The sequence below is a fragment of the Podarcis filfolensis genome (assembly GCF_964270895.1).
Source record: "Podarcis filfolensis genome assembly, chromosome: 11".
Lineage (NCBI taxonomy): Eukaryota > Metazoa > Chordata > Lepidosauria > Squamata > Lacertidae > Podarcis > Podarcis filfolensis.
In genome coordinates this window covers 10,051,935-10,069,106 of record NC_139613.1, presented here as the reverse complement: position 1 = coordinate 10,069,106, position 17,172 = coordinate 10,051,935, and the positions used below count along the sequence as shown (strand labels likewise).

At 45.4% G+C, this 17,172-nt stretch overlaps 1 protein-coding gene across 2 annotated transcripts in view; it reads left to right on the top strand.

The window, feature by feature from the left end:
• Positions 1–17,172, top strand: part of SMAD7 (SMAD family member 7) — a 107,547-nt gene that overhangs the window by 66,018 nt on the left and 24,357 nt on the right. For both annotated transcript variants that reach the window (XM_083575768.1, XM_083575767.1), the window contains one exon: positions 2,714–2,788. In XM_083575768.1, the coding sequence (XP_083431894.1) occupies positions 2,714–2,788 (75 nt within the window). The remainder of the gene's footprint in view (positions 1–2,713; positions 2,789–17,172) is intronic.

The window sequence follows — 17,172 nt, the reverse complement described above, 5'->3', positions numbered from 1 at the left end:
CAGCGGTTCCCAGGATCCTTTGGAGAAGCCATGACTGTTAAAGTGGTCTGAGAGTGCTTTGAATGTACGGTGTGGAACTGGTGTTGAGTTTTAAAAACACCCAAAATATCCTTATCCTGTGTGTGAAGGAGTTGTAATTTTTTGCTGGCTTCATTCTGGGCCCTTTGCTCATTTATCCTTTATGTCTCCTAGGTTTTTGGAGACCCCTTTGTCCACATTCCTACCTGCTCCATGCCCTTTTCCCACTTTAGCTTCGGGAAAATCCTCTCCCTTCCCTTGTTTTCCTAGAGGTTCCCAAATTGCAATGTGATCTCTGGTACTGAAAGGGGCATCTCAAGCCTCCAGTCATATCATGACAGTATTAAATCAAACTGCTAATTCTGAAGCATCAGATTGGGAGAAACTGGGAAGGACTGTAGCTTAGCGGGCATTCTTTACATGCAGAAGCTCCCAGGTTGAGTCCCTGGTGTCTCCAGGTAAGGCTTGGAAAACCACCTGCTCTGAAATCCTGGAGAGCTTCTGCCAATCAGTTCAGATAATACTGAGCTAGATGAACCAGCAGTCTGTCTTCGTTTAAGGCATACTCCCTGTCTGAGGTTTTCGGGAAGGGCCATAGCCCAGTGGCGGAGCATCTGTCAGGAATGCAGAAGGTCCCATCTTGATCTCCAGGTGGGGCTGGGAGAGGCTCTGCAGTTATGAAATCTTGCAGAGCAGTTGCCGGTAGTCAAATATTGAGCTAGATGGACCATAGGGTCTGATTCAGCATAAGGCATCTTCCTATGTTCTGCCACACTGGTTTTAAAGCAACAGATGTCCCACTGTTGAGCTGGGTTTGGAAATCCTACAAGACGGGTGGAGGAACCTGCGCCCCACACTTGCTGGGCTTCAGCTGCCATCAGTGTGGCCACTAAGTGGTCAGGGAATGGGGGAGATAGAGCTCATCAGCACCTCCAAGGCCACGTAGTCTTCACCCCTGAGCTACAGTTTGGGACTTGGCCATCATTCTCTCCCTTCCCTCCATACGTTCAGTAGCTCCCTTCTGCTTTTTCATACTCTTTGCATGGGTCTAGCTCTATGTTATCTGGGCTGTACTACTTCAGGTTGCCAAGGGAGGTTCATGCGGTGGAGAGTGGAGCATTCCGCCATGTCAGTTACCGCCGCTACCCCCAGGTCTGACCTGGTGCAGCCCAGGCTCCAGCTCATACCTGGAGTGAGAATTAGGGCCATCTCAAGAATGAAGCATTTGAAGTAGAGCAAGAGGCAAAGCGTTGATGTCTCATTAAAAAAATAAAACAAGAGGCTGTTTCCTTAGAACGCTGAAAACACTGTACATTTAGAAAGTGTATAGTATACAGTATTTCACAAGTAACTCAATTTCCTGTCTGCCCCATTGTTTTCAGTTTGATTAAGTATATCCTGTTAAACTGTATATTCCTGTTCAGGGTTATACTTGACTCTGATAAAATGAGATTACACAGTCGCATACGCACACATACACGTGTTCCTGCTCTTATTTTTTTCAGGAGTGAGTTCTTGGAAAAACAACTTGGAGGGATGGGTAGAGAGGGGTTGAAGGCAAAGACTCTATGTGTTTTTACATGTGTCCATCGCTGTGCTGCAGCTATTGCGTGTCCTAACTTCATGTAGCCACAGGTCATGTTGACAGTTTGCTAGCTTGTCTTGAGGTTGGGCGCATCCTTAGATCGGCTTTTGATTTCCTTTATTTCTCTCCTGGACTTGAACCGCTTAGATTTGGATTTATGTCTATGAGCTGGGCTCCAGTTTTCCTCAGGCCCTGGTGGTGTGGGAAATGGTTGAGAATATGTGACTTCTAGACTTTTTTCACCCTCCTCTCCTAGAGCAGATCAAACTTTGTTTTGTTTGTTTGTTTTGTTTCTTAAAAAACAAAACCACAGAAACTCTTGAGTTTTCATTGCCAGGAACTTGAAAATTCTCTCCCCAACACTTGTTTTTCCACAAGACTCTTTTAAAATGACATTACATAACAGTTTGTAGTAGGGTACCCATGTTGCATCAAAAACATCATAGTCTTGTGGCACCTTAAAGACTAACAATTTTATTATGGCATACGTTTTCATGGATTCATCTGATGGAGCCTTTTCTACTGGTTGTCAGACATAGTTTGCCCAGACAAAGTATTGCAAAGGCTGGTCATCATTTGGAAGATTCCTAATGAAATAATATGGAAACAAGGACAATTTTTGTATTTTTTGAAAGGAATGTCTTTGGCAAAATGCCCCCCAGTTCTTCTTCAGTTTTGCATTGTCAACTCACTGCCTTAATGCAAATCAGTAGTGTGCCAGTGAAAACTCCTTTTTGATCTTGAGCTTTGGCTTAAACATGGCAAGATGGATATTTCAATAACCAGTGACCAGCCAGAAAAGAAAACCAGCCAAACAAAAGAAGGGATGAGGGGAAGAGAAGACTATTCCAGCCAGTCTGTAATCTTGTGCTCATTGACTAATGTGATTAAGTGGCAGAGTGGAGCCTAGACATGGGTGATGAGTTAGGGTGGATGTATCATGAAGAATTGCAGTGTCTCTGTGCAGACAATTAGTAATAACTTCCTGCTAAACGCTCTGGAATGTGCTTCATTTGGCTGGAGACATTGTTTGCTGTGTGCCTTTCTCTCTCTCTTTTTGAAGTGGTACGTCATGCTTGTTTCTTAATTCATTTCCCTTTTCTCTTGCAGCAAGTTGTCCAGACTCTGTGCCTTCCTCCACTGAGACAGGGGGAACTAATTATCTGGCCCCTGGGGGGCTTTCAGGTAAGAAACAGGATTTCATTCTACCCTTGCTGTTGTACATTTCATAAACGTTTAGCAAGACTTAACATTCTGATCCGGCAGATGTCTGTCACTGTGGTTTGCCCTGTCGTGGCTGAAGTGGTACCCATCTCTTCTCTTGTGTTAACTGGTAGGACAGATCCAGACAAACACAGCCTGTTCTGTTCCCCTCTCATGAATGCAGTCATGCAGATGTTGGGAACTCGGTTGTCTGAAAAGCTCCAGCAGATGCAGGACCTTGTTTGCTGGCAGGCACCAGATGCCTTGAACTAGTTCAGCAGCAGAAAAGTCAGATGCGTGCTTGCAAAAAATCTAGATTTTTGAATCCAACCTCAGTTGCGGTTCCATCGAAGGATACAATCAAGACTGATAATAACTATTTTATGGACCTGTTGTGCAAAGGGCTGAAGAGCCATTTCATATTTTCGGTGGTCAGCATCCAGTTCCTAGGTGTCCCCGTGATCGGTTGCCGCAGATTTTCTGTGCACAGGGGCCTTGCATGCAGAAGGCTCCATGTTCCTGGCATAGAGTTGTAGAGTTGGAAGGGGTCATGAGGGTCATCTAGTCCAACCCCCTGCAATGAAGGAATCTCTTTGTCCAATGTAGGTCCATCTTCAGGGGTGGGTGGGAAATGCTCCTGCCTAAAACCCTAAAGCAAATTTTTGGTCTCCAGATGTTTGTGGACTACAATTCCCATCACCCCTAACTAGCAGGACCAATGGTCAAGGGTGGTGGGGACTGTAGTCCACAAACACTGCACTACAGAGCTGCTGTCACCCTGTGTAGACAGTACGGAGCTTGATGGACCAGTGGTCTGACTCTGTGTATGGCAGCTTCCTTTATACTTTTGTACCAGCAATTATTATTAAGTGTGTAGGTCTTTGCTGATGGTAGCTGGCAACTTGATAGCCATAGTGCCTTTACATGAAAGATTCTCCTGCAGTGTGGAGCATTTCTTCTTGATTTGGCACCATGCAACAGTTTTGTGTGATGCTGTAGCATTTGACACATGGTGTTGAATAGTCCCAGGGCAGAGTATTTCCTGGCTGCTCTGACACCAGCCACCTTTCCCTCGCATTATCTTTCTGGCCCAACAACCTCGCCGTCAACCCCCGTCGTTAAAAGAGCTGGTTGTGATCCTAGACAAAGGCTGCTGCTAGACTGGCAGCTGCAACACAGCAGTTAGCTGAGGGCATTGTCTGACTATGTGATTTATGCACCGAGAGTTAAATTATATACTGTCCACTGCATGGGTGTGCCAGAGCAGGCTCCTGCTCCCCCAACCAAAGGTTGCAAGTTTGGGCTGGCATTTCAGTGATTCTGGTTGGGCTGTAAGACATTTTGGTGGCCCAGAACTCTAGGGAATGGGAATGGCTGGGTCTCTTGCAAAAAGACTTGTTAAAAGAGCATTATGAGGCACCTGGTTTGGAGAGCTGTTGTCCCTCAAAGATCCCTTTGACTTCTAACTTGCCTGTAATGTTTATGGCCGCAATCCTGAGCTTAAGCTCCAGGGGCTTGAACCTTGATTTTACTCAGACCGGCTTCTTTCAGAGCTGTCTTGTGCTTCCTTTTTTTTTTCTGCTTGTGTAGTTCTGTTCCTTGAGATGCCCCTAATTTTGTGTTTGTGTGTGTTTTTGCTAATGCCCCCAAAATACCTGTCTGGGCTTGTGAACCTTTCGGAAGACAAATATTCCTTGGCCAAGGAGTCCCGGCTTGATTTATGGTTTGTGGAATGGTTCTGCTCCTCCGCTCATTAGCCCTAGACCGGAATGTCAGAAATATGTCGGCTATCTGGTGGTGAGTGTGCATATGGTGCGTGTGCCTTTCTCTCCAGGAATTGCAAGCAGCATGGCTATATTTAAGTGAGACTTGTTTGCTTTCCTTTTAGCGTAATACATACCCTGCCTGTGTGTCATTTGAGAGGGGAGTATTCTGTTTGTTCAAAGGGCCTAATGAGAATTAATCAAATGAGCAGGAGGAGAGGGAAAAGAGAGAGAAGTGGGGGCACTTGCAGGTTAGCCTTTGTTTTTCCTTCCTTGAAAAAAGAGAGCAACTTGTGGTTCTAGTTTTTCAGCAAGGCGGCCTCCTGCAAAAAGCTGAACATCATATGTAGGGGTGGGGGGCAAAACGAGAAGAAAGAAAGAATCCGTACAACACAATAAGGATGCTAGGTGGTTTCAAAGAAACAGGAAAACATGCGTGAGTACGCGAGGGGGGGTGCGGTTTAGTTTCTCAGGATACCACATGAAATAAGCAAAGGACGTACTAGCTTTTAAAGGGAGACTCTTTTTGAAAGCGTTTGCACATTGATAACATCTTGGTCTGTCTAGTCTGCTGCTGAAGGGGAGGGAAAGTGGGGGGGGGGTGTTATGGGGCTGCAGGAAATAACATCGCCTGCCTGGTGGTGGAATGCTTTCTTAGTGGGGCTCACTAGGTAATGCAGGGGGAAAGTGGAAAACTGGTGCTTTCAGTGAGGTTTCCAGTTGCCGTCTTCCCCACTCGAAGCCTCATTGAACTAGATCTTATCCCTCTATAATTTTGGGGTGGGTGGGCGTTGGCGACTTCTGAGTTTTTTTAGCATGCCAGAGAGCCAAGTTCCCACTCTACAAAGGGAATCTGTAAAAAAATAAAAATAAAAATGTGTGTGTTGTTGTTTTTTTAACTGCACATTTTGTAGATATTTACAGTTTAATAAGGAGGGGAAGGGAGTGCTTTAAGTCAAAACGGAAATGGCGAGCTCTGAAGCAGAAGCTGAATACCTGCTGCACGAAGGAGCATTTGTTCTGAATTTTGCCTGATTTTCTACTAAATCCACTGGAAATCTCGAAGTGTGCCTCTGAAAATTCCCTAGGAGGAGGAGGTGACTGCAGTCAAAAAGGCAAAAGGGGGAAAACACTAGTATCTAGGCATAGCTAAGCGTTTTAAAAGTCCAGTCAGGAAATTTTAGCACATGCTTGACTCCCACCCATTGCAAACATTAAGGTTTAAAAGTGCTTAACTTTGGATTGGGGCCCAAGGTTTGGAGCAGCTCATCAAAGCTAACTTTCTCTTCCCTTTGCACAGTTGAGATGTGTTGCTAGAGAGCGTATTTGAACAGGGCTTTTCGTGAGCTATTATCAGGGGCATTTAGGGCACTTTACGTTTATCTGCAGTAGTAATAACTTCTCTAGGTTTAAGTAGGGGATGGTTTGCTGAAAAGCACACATATTCTTCCTTTTTCCTATTGCCTTCCATGAATGAGCTAGGCCAGTTGCCTTCTGACTTTATCCCAAGCAATTACGAAATGGGTTGTCAGAATCATCTGTTTGTTTGCTTATTTGTTATTAAATGTATGTTCTCCTTCCTCCCAAAGGAGCTCTGTTGCTCTCAACACACAAACCAAACAAACCTACCTGCCATGACTTTCTCTCTCTCTTTCAAATTCTTACACACACATCACATAGGCTTTCTGTCTCTCTCGCACACAGACCATGCCTACGTACCCCCTCTCTTTCTCTCATATGTATACACAAACCTACCTCCCGTTTTTTACTCTAATCCGTCATCTTGGCACCATGAGATATATATGGTGACCCGTCTACAGAACCTTTCACTGCTATGTGACTTCACTTTTCAAATGGTAAGATGTAAGATGACAAGTATTGTCCCAGCACAGACAAGCCTTCAGCTTTTCCTGGGCAGCTTCACATGCCTTTAAAAGGTGTACATCTGAGATAATCTGAATGCCACATTGAGCATTATGGCGAACAGAGTAGGTTCAGGCAGGGCAGACGAAAGCAAGTCCTTTTTTAGGCGCAGAAACGGCAGTATACAGAGCACATGGTCAACTTACGGAATTCATTATGGCAACTTATGGCATTCATTTGCAGCAATGGCCACTAGCTTAGAAGGCTTGCAAGAAAAAAAAGCATTTGACAAGTTCACGAAGAACAAGATTCTCCGTAGCTATTAGCTGTATGAACTAAATGGTTCAGCGAGAGTGTATCTCTGCACATCAGAAGTGCAGCTGTTGGTTTCACACCTTGCTTGTGAACTTTTCAGAGGCCTTACCAGTGCTGATGGCAGAATGTTGGGAGCAGATGGATCTGATCTAGCAATGCTGTTCTTGTTTTTGTTTCTTTACTTGGTCCTACCTTCCCAGAATGTTTTTCAATGGTGCACAGGATAGACCTCTTTAGGCATCACCCCTCATGTAATCTTCCTTCACATGTGTAGCCCTGCCCCGCTCTTGGGGGTGGTGGTCACCGCTCCTGCGGCTTTCCACCTGCAGATTTTTCTTCTCCCTATGTGATCTAGAACTTTAATCTTCTAGACGTTAAATATTCCAGGGAGCCAGTGACTTGATTCTGTTAGCAAAGAAGGAAGTTCCTTGCTTCAGAAATTCAGGGGCAGCACTAAGGATGTGAGGGAGGGGGCATTATGCACCCCCCTTGTAGTTGTGGTGGGGATGGAGGAATAACATGGGGAAAGGGACATTAGCCTCACTTTTAGCAGTTCCATATTTGTCATGTGAAACTGTTGAAATCAATGAACCAATGAGGTTAATCCGGGGCGCGATTATTGAAATTGTAATGCCAAAGCAACTATTTTGTGGATGCTTGCAATGCAGAGTGGCTGGGGAAAACCAGCCAGGTGGGCAGGGTATAAATAATAAACTATTATTATTATTATTATTATTATTATTATTATTATTATTATTATTATTATGCCCATGGGCACACTGTTTTCCTAAAAACATGGCCCCAGGGTCCTCTTCCACATCCAACATGGAAATGATTCTGGCTCTGCAGTAGGGCATGCATGGTGTCTGTTCCCGAAGTGCACTCTACAATGTTTTTTAGGAGACTATTAAACATTTTTTTAGCCAGCTCTCCCTCTCCCCCAGGAGTTGCCAGAATTCCCATCCCCACCCCAAAAAAACAATTATGTTGAGAAGGTGCTGCTGGGTGTTTTGCTTCAAGGAGAGCATCTTAAAACAGTTGGAAGGCAAATGGTGCATTTTACATACACATATGTATGTATGCCTAGCTTTTGCCCGAAGAATGCAAGAAGGGCCTGGCTGTTTTCCTTTAAGGGATGCCTTTCAGAGCTACAAATACTCCTGCAGTTCTGTTTCATGTGGCTAAAACTACTCTCCCTGATGAATGGCGAAGGTGTGGGGGGAACGCGCACTGCCCAGAGGATGTGGGAGGGTGACCATCATGGAAGGATGAGAGAAATTCATGGGAGAGAGCGAGAAAAGCAGGGTGGGGATGGAGAGAGACAGACGCCGCTGCCCAAAGTGTTTCCCCCTCGAAAATAACCAATCTGACTCTCTCTTTCACTTGCTGTGTTTGCTGTTTTTCTTCCTGGCTTGGACTGAGCTGTGGCGGTTCCAGCTAATGAATGAGGCTCAGTTCAGGGTGGGAGGAAGCCTGGGAGCCTGGAGCCAGTGACTTGATTCTTTTGGCAAAGGAAGAAAAAGAGAGAGAGAGGGAGACAGAAATATATATATATATATATATATATATATATATATATATATATATATATATATTCATATTCATATTCATATTCTGGATTTGAAAACTTAATCCTGTGGGGGTCTTCACAAAGGAACTGGTTCCACCAGAAGTGACCTTTAATTCACTCTGCGCTGCCCTTTCATGTTATGTGTGGTGTTTGGAGGAAAAAAAGGATGAGAAGGCTGGGCCGTTGTAGGGAGGGAAAGAAACTAGGTAGGTTGGCCAAATTTTCTGGGACCTAGTTTAACTATGTTTTTTTAGGAACATTCCCCCTCCTTAAAGGAGGATCTTCCCAAAGGTTAAAACCTGAACAGGGAAACTTAGGAGTAAACATGTGGCTTGGATCGATTTCCGCCCTCCCCAACTTGCCTCTCAGTTAATCCTCCTCTCCTAAGGCAAAAAAACACCACCACTCCCTGGTTCTCTCTTTCCCCCCACCTTCTCCATAGGTCTCTTGTCCATCTCACTCTGTGACTCTCCTGCCCATTTGTTGTCTACCCTTTTGGGCAGAGATGAAGATTCACGTTTCTTTTGCAGTAAATAAACTTTGGGTGGGTTCCTAGGGGGACACATCATCATCATCATCATCATCATAAAAAAAATTATTTATACCCTGCCCTCCCCAGCCTAGACCAGGCTCAGGGCGGGTAACAACCGATATAAAAACAAATTGATTGAAATACAACTTAAAAAACAAGATTAAAATACAACATTAAAACATTAAAATGCAGCCTCATTTCAATGGAAACTCAAATCAAAAACGTTTTTGGGGGGATGAAAACGTCAAGTCTTCACCAAGGCTAACTATCTAGACTTGGTCCTACATGGGCCAGAAAAAATGGTGGGGGTGGTCAAAGCAGCCAGACATCTGATAACTGAAGGTCTCTGGTCCCAGCCTGCAAACAGAAGTGATGCTGAGGCACAGCCATTTTTGCCAAGGCCGTTCATAGAATCATAGAACAGTAGAGTTGGAGGCGGCCCTGAGGGTCATCCAGTCCAACCCCCTGCAATGCACGACTCTGCAGCTGCCCCAGACGGGGATTGAACCTGCAACCTTGGAGTTATCAGCACCACGCTCTAACCAACTGAGCTGTCTAGGCTAAACATCCATGTTGGAACTGGGTCGGCGATTGAGGCAGAATCCCATTTCTGTATCATTAGGAGGATACAGATTACTTTTGGAGTAAGTTTTGACGAGCAAGCTGCCTGTTTCGTGTGAGGTTATTTGTTTGTTTGAATGCCAAGCTCTTGTTTTGAGCTTAGGCCAGCACCTTCACCTTGGCTGGAGACGTTTTCTTGGTAAGTATGGCTGCATATTCTGAACGGCACCAGAAGTTATAAGCTATATGTTGCATTTAACCCGATGTAATGTGAGAGAGGAAGTGGGAGGCGAGTTAGGGACGGAGGGAGGAGGTGGCAACTAATCTACCTTTCAGTAAAGAGAGGCAAAAGGTGTTTGTCGCAGTTTACTGGATTAGTCACATGGGTGATCCTACCCCAAAAGAGATCCTGTTATGAACAGGGAGATGATGTCACCTGAGGGTGATTTGAGAGTGAGGGTGAGTGAGTTCAGTGGAAATGAATAACCAAACAGTGAGAATGAGAAAGAAGAAGAAAATCACTAAAAAGAGGTGTTAGGGGTTGTTCTTTTTTAAGCACTACGAAAACTGCAGTTTGGGCTCAGCTCTACGTATCTTGAAAGTTTGCACCTGTTTGTGTCAACGGAAGCTTTGGTCTCGAACAGTCATACTGTTTCTATTTCCGTTTTAAGGCAGATATTAGATTGTGCAAGTAAACTAGCCATAACATGAAGAGGTGTGACAGTCAAATGCACCCCACACACCCGTCTGCATGAGAACAGGCCTTGTGTTATTTAACACATATGTTCAGTTCTACTTCAGTTCACCTTTTTACTACAAAAAGCTCTGAAGGAAAAGCTGGTGGCCATTTCATTGTGAAATAGCAAACGGCCCTGGTATGTTTCGCTATGCCTTTTGATCCTCGCTGGTATCTGTGTCAGCTACGGAGAGGCGGAACGTAAAAAGAAAATAACCCAGAAACCCTTCACAATGGCAGGACCTGGTTTTGCTAGTGGCCAAATTTATCTTCTCTCCCATTTCCCTGCAAGTTAGGCGATAAGGAGAGCAGGTCTCCTGTCGAAGAGGGAAATTTGGAAAGTGACACTCGCAAAGCGCATACCTGTGGAAATCCCCTCTTTGATGCAAGAGTCTTGTTCTGTTCTGCATCTGACTACCCAACAGTTTAAAATTGTGCATGGTGTTATTGAGGGCAAATAATACTAGGATGGACAGGATAATTTTATTCATATAAATCCCAATTACATTCCAGTCCCCGCCCCTTTAATATCAAATTTATAGCTGCAGAAGAAATGCAATTGTTTCAGCATTCCTCTTACAATCTTAAAGTGAGACATTTCCCTGTAAAACCAGTAGTGGCTACATACCTTCAATCTAAACAATTGGTAGTGCTTTTTTTTTTTTTTTTTTTTTTAAAAAGCCCGCAACCCCATATACAGTGGACGCTCGGGTTGCGAACATGATCCGTGCGGGATGCACGTTCGCAACCTGCAGCGTTCACAACCCGTGTCTGTGCACGTGTGGGTTGCGATACGGCGCTTCTGCGCATGCGCAAAGAGCGATTTAGCGCTTCTGCGCATGCACGACTGCCCAAACCCGGAAGTAACCTGTTCCAGTACTTCCAGGTTTCAGCGGTCTGCAACCCAAAAAAACGCCACGTGAAGCGGCTCTAACCCGAGGTATGACTACATCATTTATTTAAATCCCCTCCGCACCCAACATAAATACATATATTTCTCCATATATGGTTTCAAATGTGATCCTGTGCAGCCTGTTTTCTTATTGCTGGATTTTAAAAAAAGAGGCGGGTTTTACAGAGCATTAGCTTGTACTTACGCCTTATTAAATGGCTTACCTAAAAACTCAGGTCTGTCTGTGCGAAAGGACAAGGTTATCAGGGGTTAATGCTAAGATGACAGCAATGGAGTCTTTGAAGTGAAACAGGCTGCCTGCCAGACTAGCACAGAAGCATTGCAGCTCTCCTCGCACATCATCTGACCAGAGCAGTATGTAGCAAACCGAGGAGACTCACTCTTGGCACCGCGTCCCGTGTAGTTTTTGGCCTCTGACGCTCCATTCTAGCTCCACTGCCCCCCTCCCTCCCGCTTTCTCTCTGTCCTCTGGGCTTTTACTTCCATAGGAAGGAGAAGCAACATTTCAGAAGCCTACAAAATGCGAGGGAGTCTGGATGCAACCCTCCTGTTCTGGATATGCATGTGCGCAGCTCAGTTGGTTAGAGCAGGGTGGTGATAATGCCCAGGTTGTAGGTTCGATCCCCGTATGGGACAGATGCATATTCCTGCATTGCAGGGGGGTTGGGCCCAATGATCCAACTCTGTGATTCTCTGCTTACTCTAAAGTAGACAGCAATGGAAGTTAAAGTCACAACTAAGTCTCTTTGCTGTCACTGGGACTGGGTCACACAACTAACTATAGCTGGATTGCAGCCATTAATAACAAAAGTCAACATTCCTTGGGCCTTTAAAAAAAAAGTTGGTTGCAGTGAGAAGGAAAGCATGTTGTTTATCAGACAGTTCTTATTATAAAAAACCATGTAATTTTTGTGAGTGTTTTTCTAATATAGGGGGTTTCTTTTTCTTCCCTTTCCAGTCTGCTACATTCCCTCAACAGTCCCCCCCCCAATAATGTTTAAGTGTTTGCATGGCTTTCTGAGCCCTTTAAAAAATAATAATAATGGGGGGAAGGAGATGAAGTCCCAACAAATATACAAAAGCACACTTTTAAAAGTCTAGTCTAACCCTAATGGCGCGAGCCTGGCTTTATTTATGTATCTGCCTGCTAAATAAAATTTGCCCAGAGGAAGTGGTGAAGGCTTCATCACGTGAGACGGTTTACTTCTGCATGTAAGAGTTGGCAATTGAGCCAGATGGGCAACTTTAAATAGGTGCGGTTGGAGCGAACAGCCAGAGAGTTTGCATGAGGGAGCTAAAAGAAGTCTCCACGTTAGGAAATCCTTCTGTCTGCACAACACCTCAAATGGCATTTCGCATTCCCCAGGACCCTGTTTATGGCGATAGATTATTTAAGACGCGGTTCGGACGCTTACCTGTGTAGTGGCTGCCTTTACAATGTATAAGGGTGGGTGTCTGACACACTCTTAAACTACTCATGACATTAATGTGTGATTTTGGGTGCTCCAAGGAGACGGCCTCCACTTTCCCCAGACAAACTGGATGGGCTGCCTCTTAATGCATGTTGCATAATGTGAGTGGAGGAAGGAAGGGTTAAAAGGCACCCTGGTAGAGATCTGAATCGGTATTCCCTCGAGAGTCAGGGGGACTCGACCCAGACCTAAGAGCTCACACACAGCTAGCTTTAAATCAGGCAAAATGGTTGCAACTTAACTGTACAGTGGTACCTCTGGTTGCGAACGGGAGGGCCATTCGCAACATGAAAAGCGCGCAACCTGAAGTGTCGTATCTCTGCAGGTACACAGCGCAATTTGGCGCTTTTGCGCATGCGCGAGCGGCGAAACCCAAAAGTAGCCCTTTCCGGTACTTCCGGGTCGCCGCAGGACGCAACCTGAAAAAACGTAATATGAAGCAAACGTAACATGAGGTATGACTGTATTGTGACTGATGAATGCAGAAAAGGCTTGAAGAGAGACCAGCAGACTGGAGGAGGCCTATGACCTTCTGCCACATCCACCCCTCTTCAAGTGGCTTCAGGCCTATTTTGCACACTCTTCGCTGTTTCCTTCTGTTTCAGTCAGTGGCTCCATGCACCCCCTTGGAGAGTCATAGCCTTTGTTTTCATTGTACTTTATTTAGGTTATTCTTTGGGCTCTGTGGGGAATGGTCAGAAGGCACACGAGGCCATCATGCCCTTTCTGAAGCCAAGCCGCTTTGAGTCTGGCCAGTGTAAGGGTGGGAGGCCACCTGGAAACCAATGGCTCTCTGCCTTAGCTTCCATGATGGAATGAAGGTGTAGCGTAAGGTTAAGAAAAGAAACACAGAGCTTGAAAAGCGGGCGCAGCAAAGACATTCCACTTCCCTTGGTAAAAGTGTGAATGCATGGACAATGTGGGGTTTGTGTTTCGTTTCTCACCCCGTCCGTTAAACTTCCTCACCATTTCTCCCATGTCCTCGTTCCATGTGTTTTGCTATTGGAACGATAAGCAAAATTGCAGCGGCGGGTTGTTTAATAACAGTCGTTTGTAATACTACCGCGTGAACAAAAGGGCAGCACTTCCAAGGGTGTAGCTAACCGCACGCGGGGTTTTCGGCGGTCACAGAAACCATGGGAGGTGTAGTATTTGCTGTGGAGGAGAGAGTCCCATTTGCTGTGTAAACCCAGCCTCTCACGCAGCTGCTGATCCAAGACTCAGAAAACTGATAGGGATTTCTTGGCAAAGGTGGCTGGCTGCTCCTTCGGGGTAATACCTCAGGTAGGCACCCCTGGCTGTTCCTTCCAGCACGTACTTCCCATTCCTGTGTTTGCTCAGCGAGGAGGCTGCAACATGCTCCTTGGTTGCCCGCTGTTTGGCTATTAACTAAGGTTACTCTGGGGTTATCTGCTTTTGCGCTATCTGCGGCAGCCCATCTCCTCAGCTACTCTTGCCGGGTGGTTTTGAAGCGATGCAGGCACCTGACCTCTCTGAATTGTTTCGCCCAAATATTTGGGCCTCGGCCGCTGCCTTATCAGACAGTGCGGTTTCGCGAAGATGAAAGTGAAATTCCTACTGGTGGCGTCTTGCGCAGCGGCCTCCAAGGGAGCTGTGTAAAAGAAGACGACAACAGGGCCAGTCGGAGGTCACTGCCAGCGGGGACCATCTTTCGGAGCAGGATTGAATGACCCATACCTAGCAACCTGGCTCTCCTCCTAGTGTCACAAAGCAGTTTCCCCTCCAGCTTGTTTTCAGCTAAGTGATATTAAGCACAGTTCCATGGACTTAGTTCAGTCCATACCACACAAAAGAAAGCAATGTTCGTGTTTACCTTATTATTTTGGTTTGGAGGGTTTTTTGGTACATGCTACTGTTTTCTGGACACAGAGCCTGGGACTTGCCGATCAGAAGGTTGGCGGTTCGAATCCCCATGACGGGGTGAGCTCCCGTTGCTTGGTCCCTGCTCCTGCCAACCTAGCAGTTCGAAAGCACAAAGTGCAAGTAAATAAATAGGTACCGCTCTGGCGGGAAGGTAAACGGCATTTCCATGCGCTGCTCTGGTTTGCCAGAAGCAGCTTAGTCATGCTAGCCACATGACCAGCTGTACGCCGGCTCCCTCGGCCAGTAAAGCGAGATGAGCAGCACAACCCCAGAGTCGGCCACGACTTGACCTAATAGTCAGGGGTCCCTTTACCTTTACCTTTTTACTGTTTTCTGCAGAGTTCGTTTTAAGGTTTAACAGGGAGATGGTCTTCTGCTGTTCAGGAACTGAATATCTGTGAGAAGGAACATGGGCTGGGTGCTGTCAGAACGGTGGGAACTGAAAGTGCTTGATCTCTGGCCCCTGAGTTTGTAATTAGCTGTTTTAACCAACTTTACAACCTTGGATATATTCTTCATTTTATTTTATTCTGTTTTGCTGATAAGCTGGAGGGAACAGCTAGGTAATTTAATCACACAGAGCCACTGTGTCTTCAGAAGCACAGGGACTTTCTGCAAGAAAATGCTCATTAAGGTTTCTTTATTGGGATTTCCCCTACATCATTCTTACTTGTGCCTAGTTGCATTAGCGAGGAATGTCCAAACCCAACTCCTTTATATGACTGGGGAGGGTCGACTCTTTTCATGTAGGCCTCATGTCCTTTCACTGCCTCTACCAACAATAAATTATTCCATATTTAAGCCTCCCGCATCACATAGGGCCACCTAATGCAGATTTTACACCAACCATATTTCAATAGTTTCGCTCAAGGCAACTCATAAGCTACCTGGGACTTCATGTTTCTTTCTCCCCCTCCAACATGTACAGTGAGGGGGGAAAGTATTTGATCCCCTGCTAAATTTGCCCGTTTGCTCTCTGACGAAGTAATGACAGTTCCATAATTTTAATGGTAGGTTTATTGTAGCTGTGAGAGACAGCATAACAACAGGAAAACCCCCAGAAACCCAGAAGCCGCACGATTTCTGTTCTCATCCTGAAGCAAAGTTCTTAACCCGAGGTACTATTTCTGGGTTAGCGGAGTCTGTAACCTGAAGCGTCCGTAACCTGAGGTACCACTGTAGCATGCAGACTGGGGAAAGGGGACTGGAATATGGAAAAACTGGTGGCTTTATTCCTGGACTGGAGAAGGGGCAGAAAAGGCATTGACCCCATTCACACATGGGTAGGCCCAAATAGCGTGTGAAAGACTTGCAGGGTGAACCAAGGCAGGGTGAGTGAATGGAGCTGTGGAATGGTGAAATTGGGAGTCCTCTTTTAAGCCTGGGCTCTTTAGCCTTTAAAAAATTACCCCCCTTGGCTTGATAAGTTCTTGTGTTCACAAACAGATAGAAAAGCATTCCGCTTTCAGGACCAGAGAGCCAGTTTTCTGCAGCCTGGGGGGGGGGGGATGACACAGTGCCTGAGGTTTTTTTGGGGGGACGGACGGACGGCGTGTGTTGATAGCAGGTAGTATTTTTAAAACACGTAATGGTAACTTTCACCCTGTTCTTAACAGGAAACATTGAAACACGATAGGATATTGCATCATTGCTTCATGAGAAAAGTTTTTTTTTTTTTTAAAAAAGAATGAAAGGACAAAAGGAAGGAAAATGTAGTTAGTAATTAGTGAAAGAGGAGAAAAAGATAGGGAGGCTTAAGAAGGCTGTCACACACACCCCCTTCCTAGTAATCACATGCTCTTGCAGGACCTGATTTCCAAAGAGAGACTGTCTGAGCGCTTGATTTTTATTTTTATTATCTCAAAAAATATTTTAATAGCAGGGTCACCTTTACTTGAACATTGCCTTGCCGCCTCCTGTCTCAGTTTACTGAGGAATCTTTTCATGATTTTCCCCTTGGTTTCCTTCCCCAGAAGGCGAGGCAAAGAGAGCGTTTTGGCTGGGAAGCTAATTTTGGTTTGGCTGCTGAGGATTAAAATTTGGTCTCCACCCAGTGTCATTATCTAGGTTTCAACTTGGGGTGGTGAAGGAGCGCAGAAGGGGGGGGAGAGACTTCATAAAATTTCGTTCAGCCCTCCTTTACCCTTTTAACCTTGCTACGCAGAGGGGATTTTTATTTTTATTTTTTTGCGTGTTTGGTCGGTCTCTCTCTCTCTCCCCCCCCTTCCATGCTACTGAGTATGTTCATGTGCCTTTAAAAACATTAAGCCACCAGCCCTTTTTTTCAGGAATTCCTTTGAAAGCCTCTTCAGTATCTCCCTGTGCATTAGCAAGAACAAAAAAGGAAGTAACTTTTATAGCTGCCTTGGTGAATCTGGCTTGACTGTCTGCAAAGAACTGGCACAATTAAACCCTTTCTTTAAAGGGGAAGGAAGGGGAAGAAGGTGGGGAAAGACCCTTTCAGGCCAATTATCATGCAGTCGCCTTCCTAAGGGGCTAATGGTATCCTAGCTCCAGCCTTTAAAGCCCTGACCTTGATCTGATATCTTTCCCCCTTTTGTTTTTGGTAGGATCCTTTTATGTTGGTGTGAATAGAGATACAAGTTAAATCAGAAAGCGTTTAGCGGTGTCTGTGGGTCTTGTTTGTTAGCCTCCAAAAACCCTAGCCTTCTGCTGCGGTTTGTGTTATCTTTTGAGATAAGTTTTGGTTACAGAGAGAGGCCCGAAAATGTGATTGCTCAGGAAATGCAAGGGGAA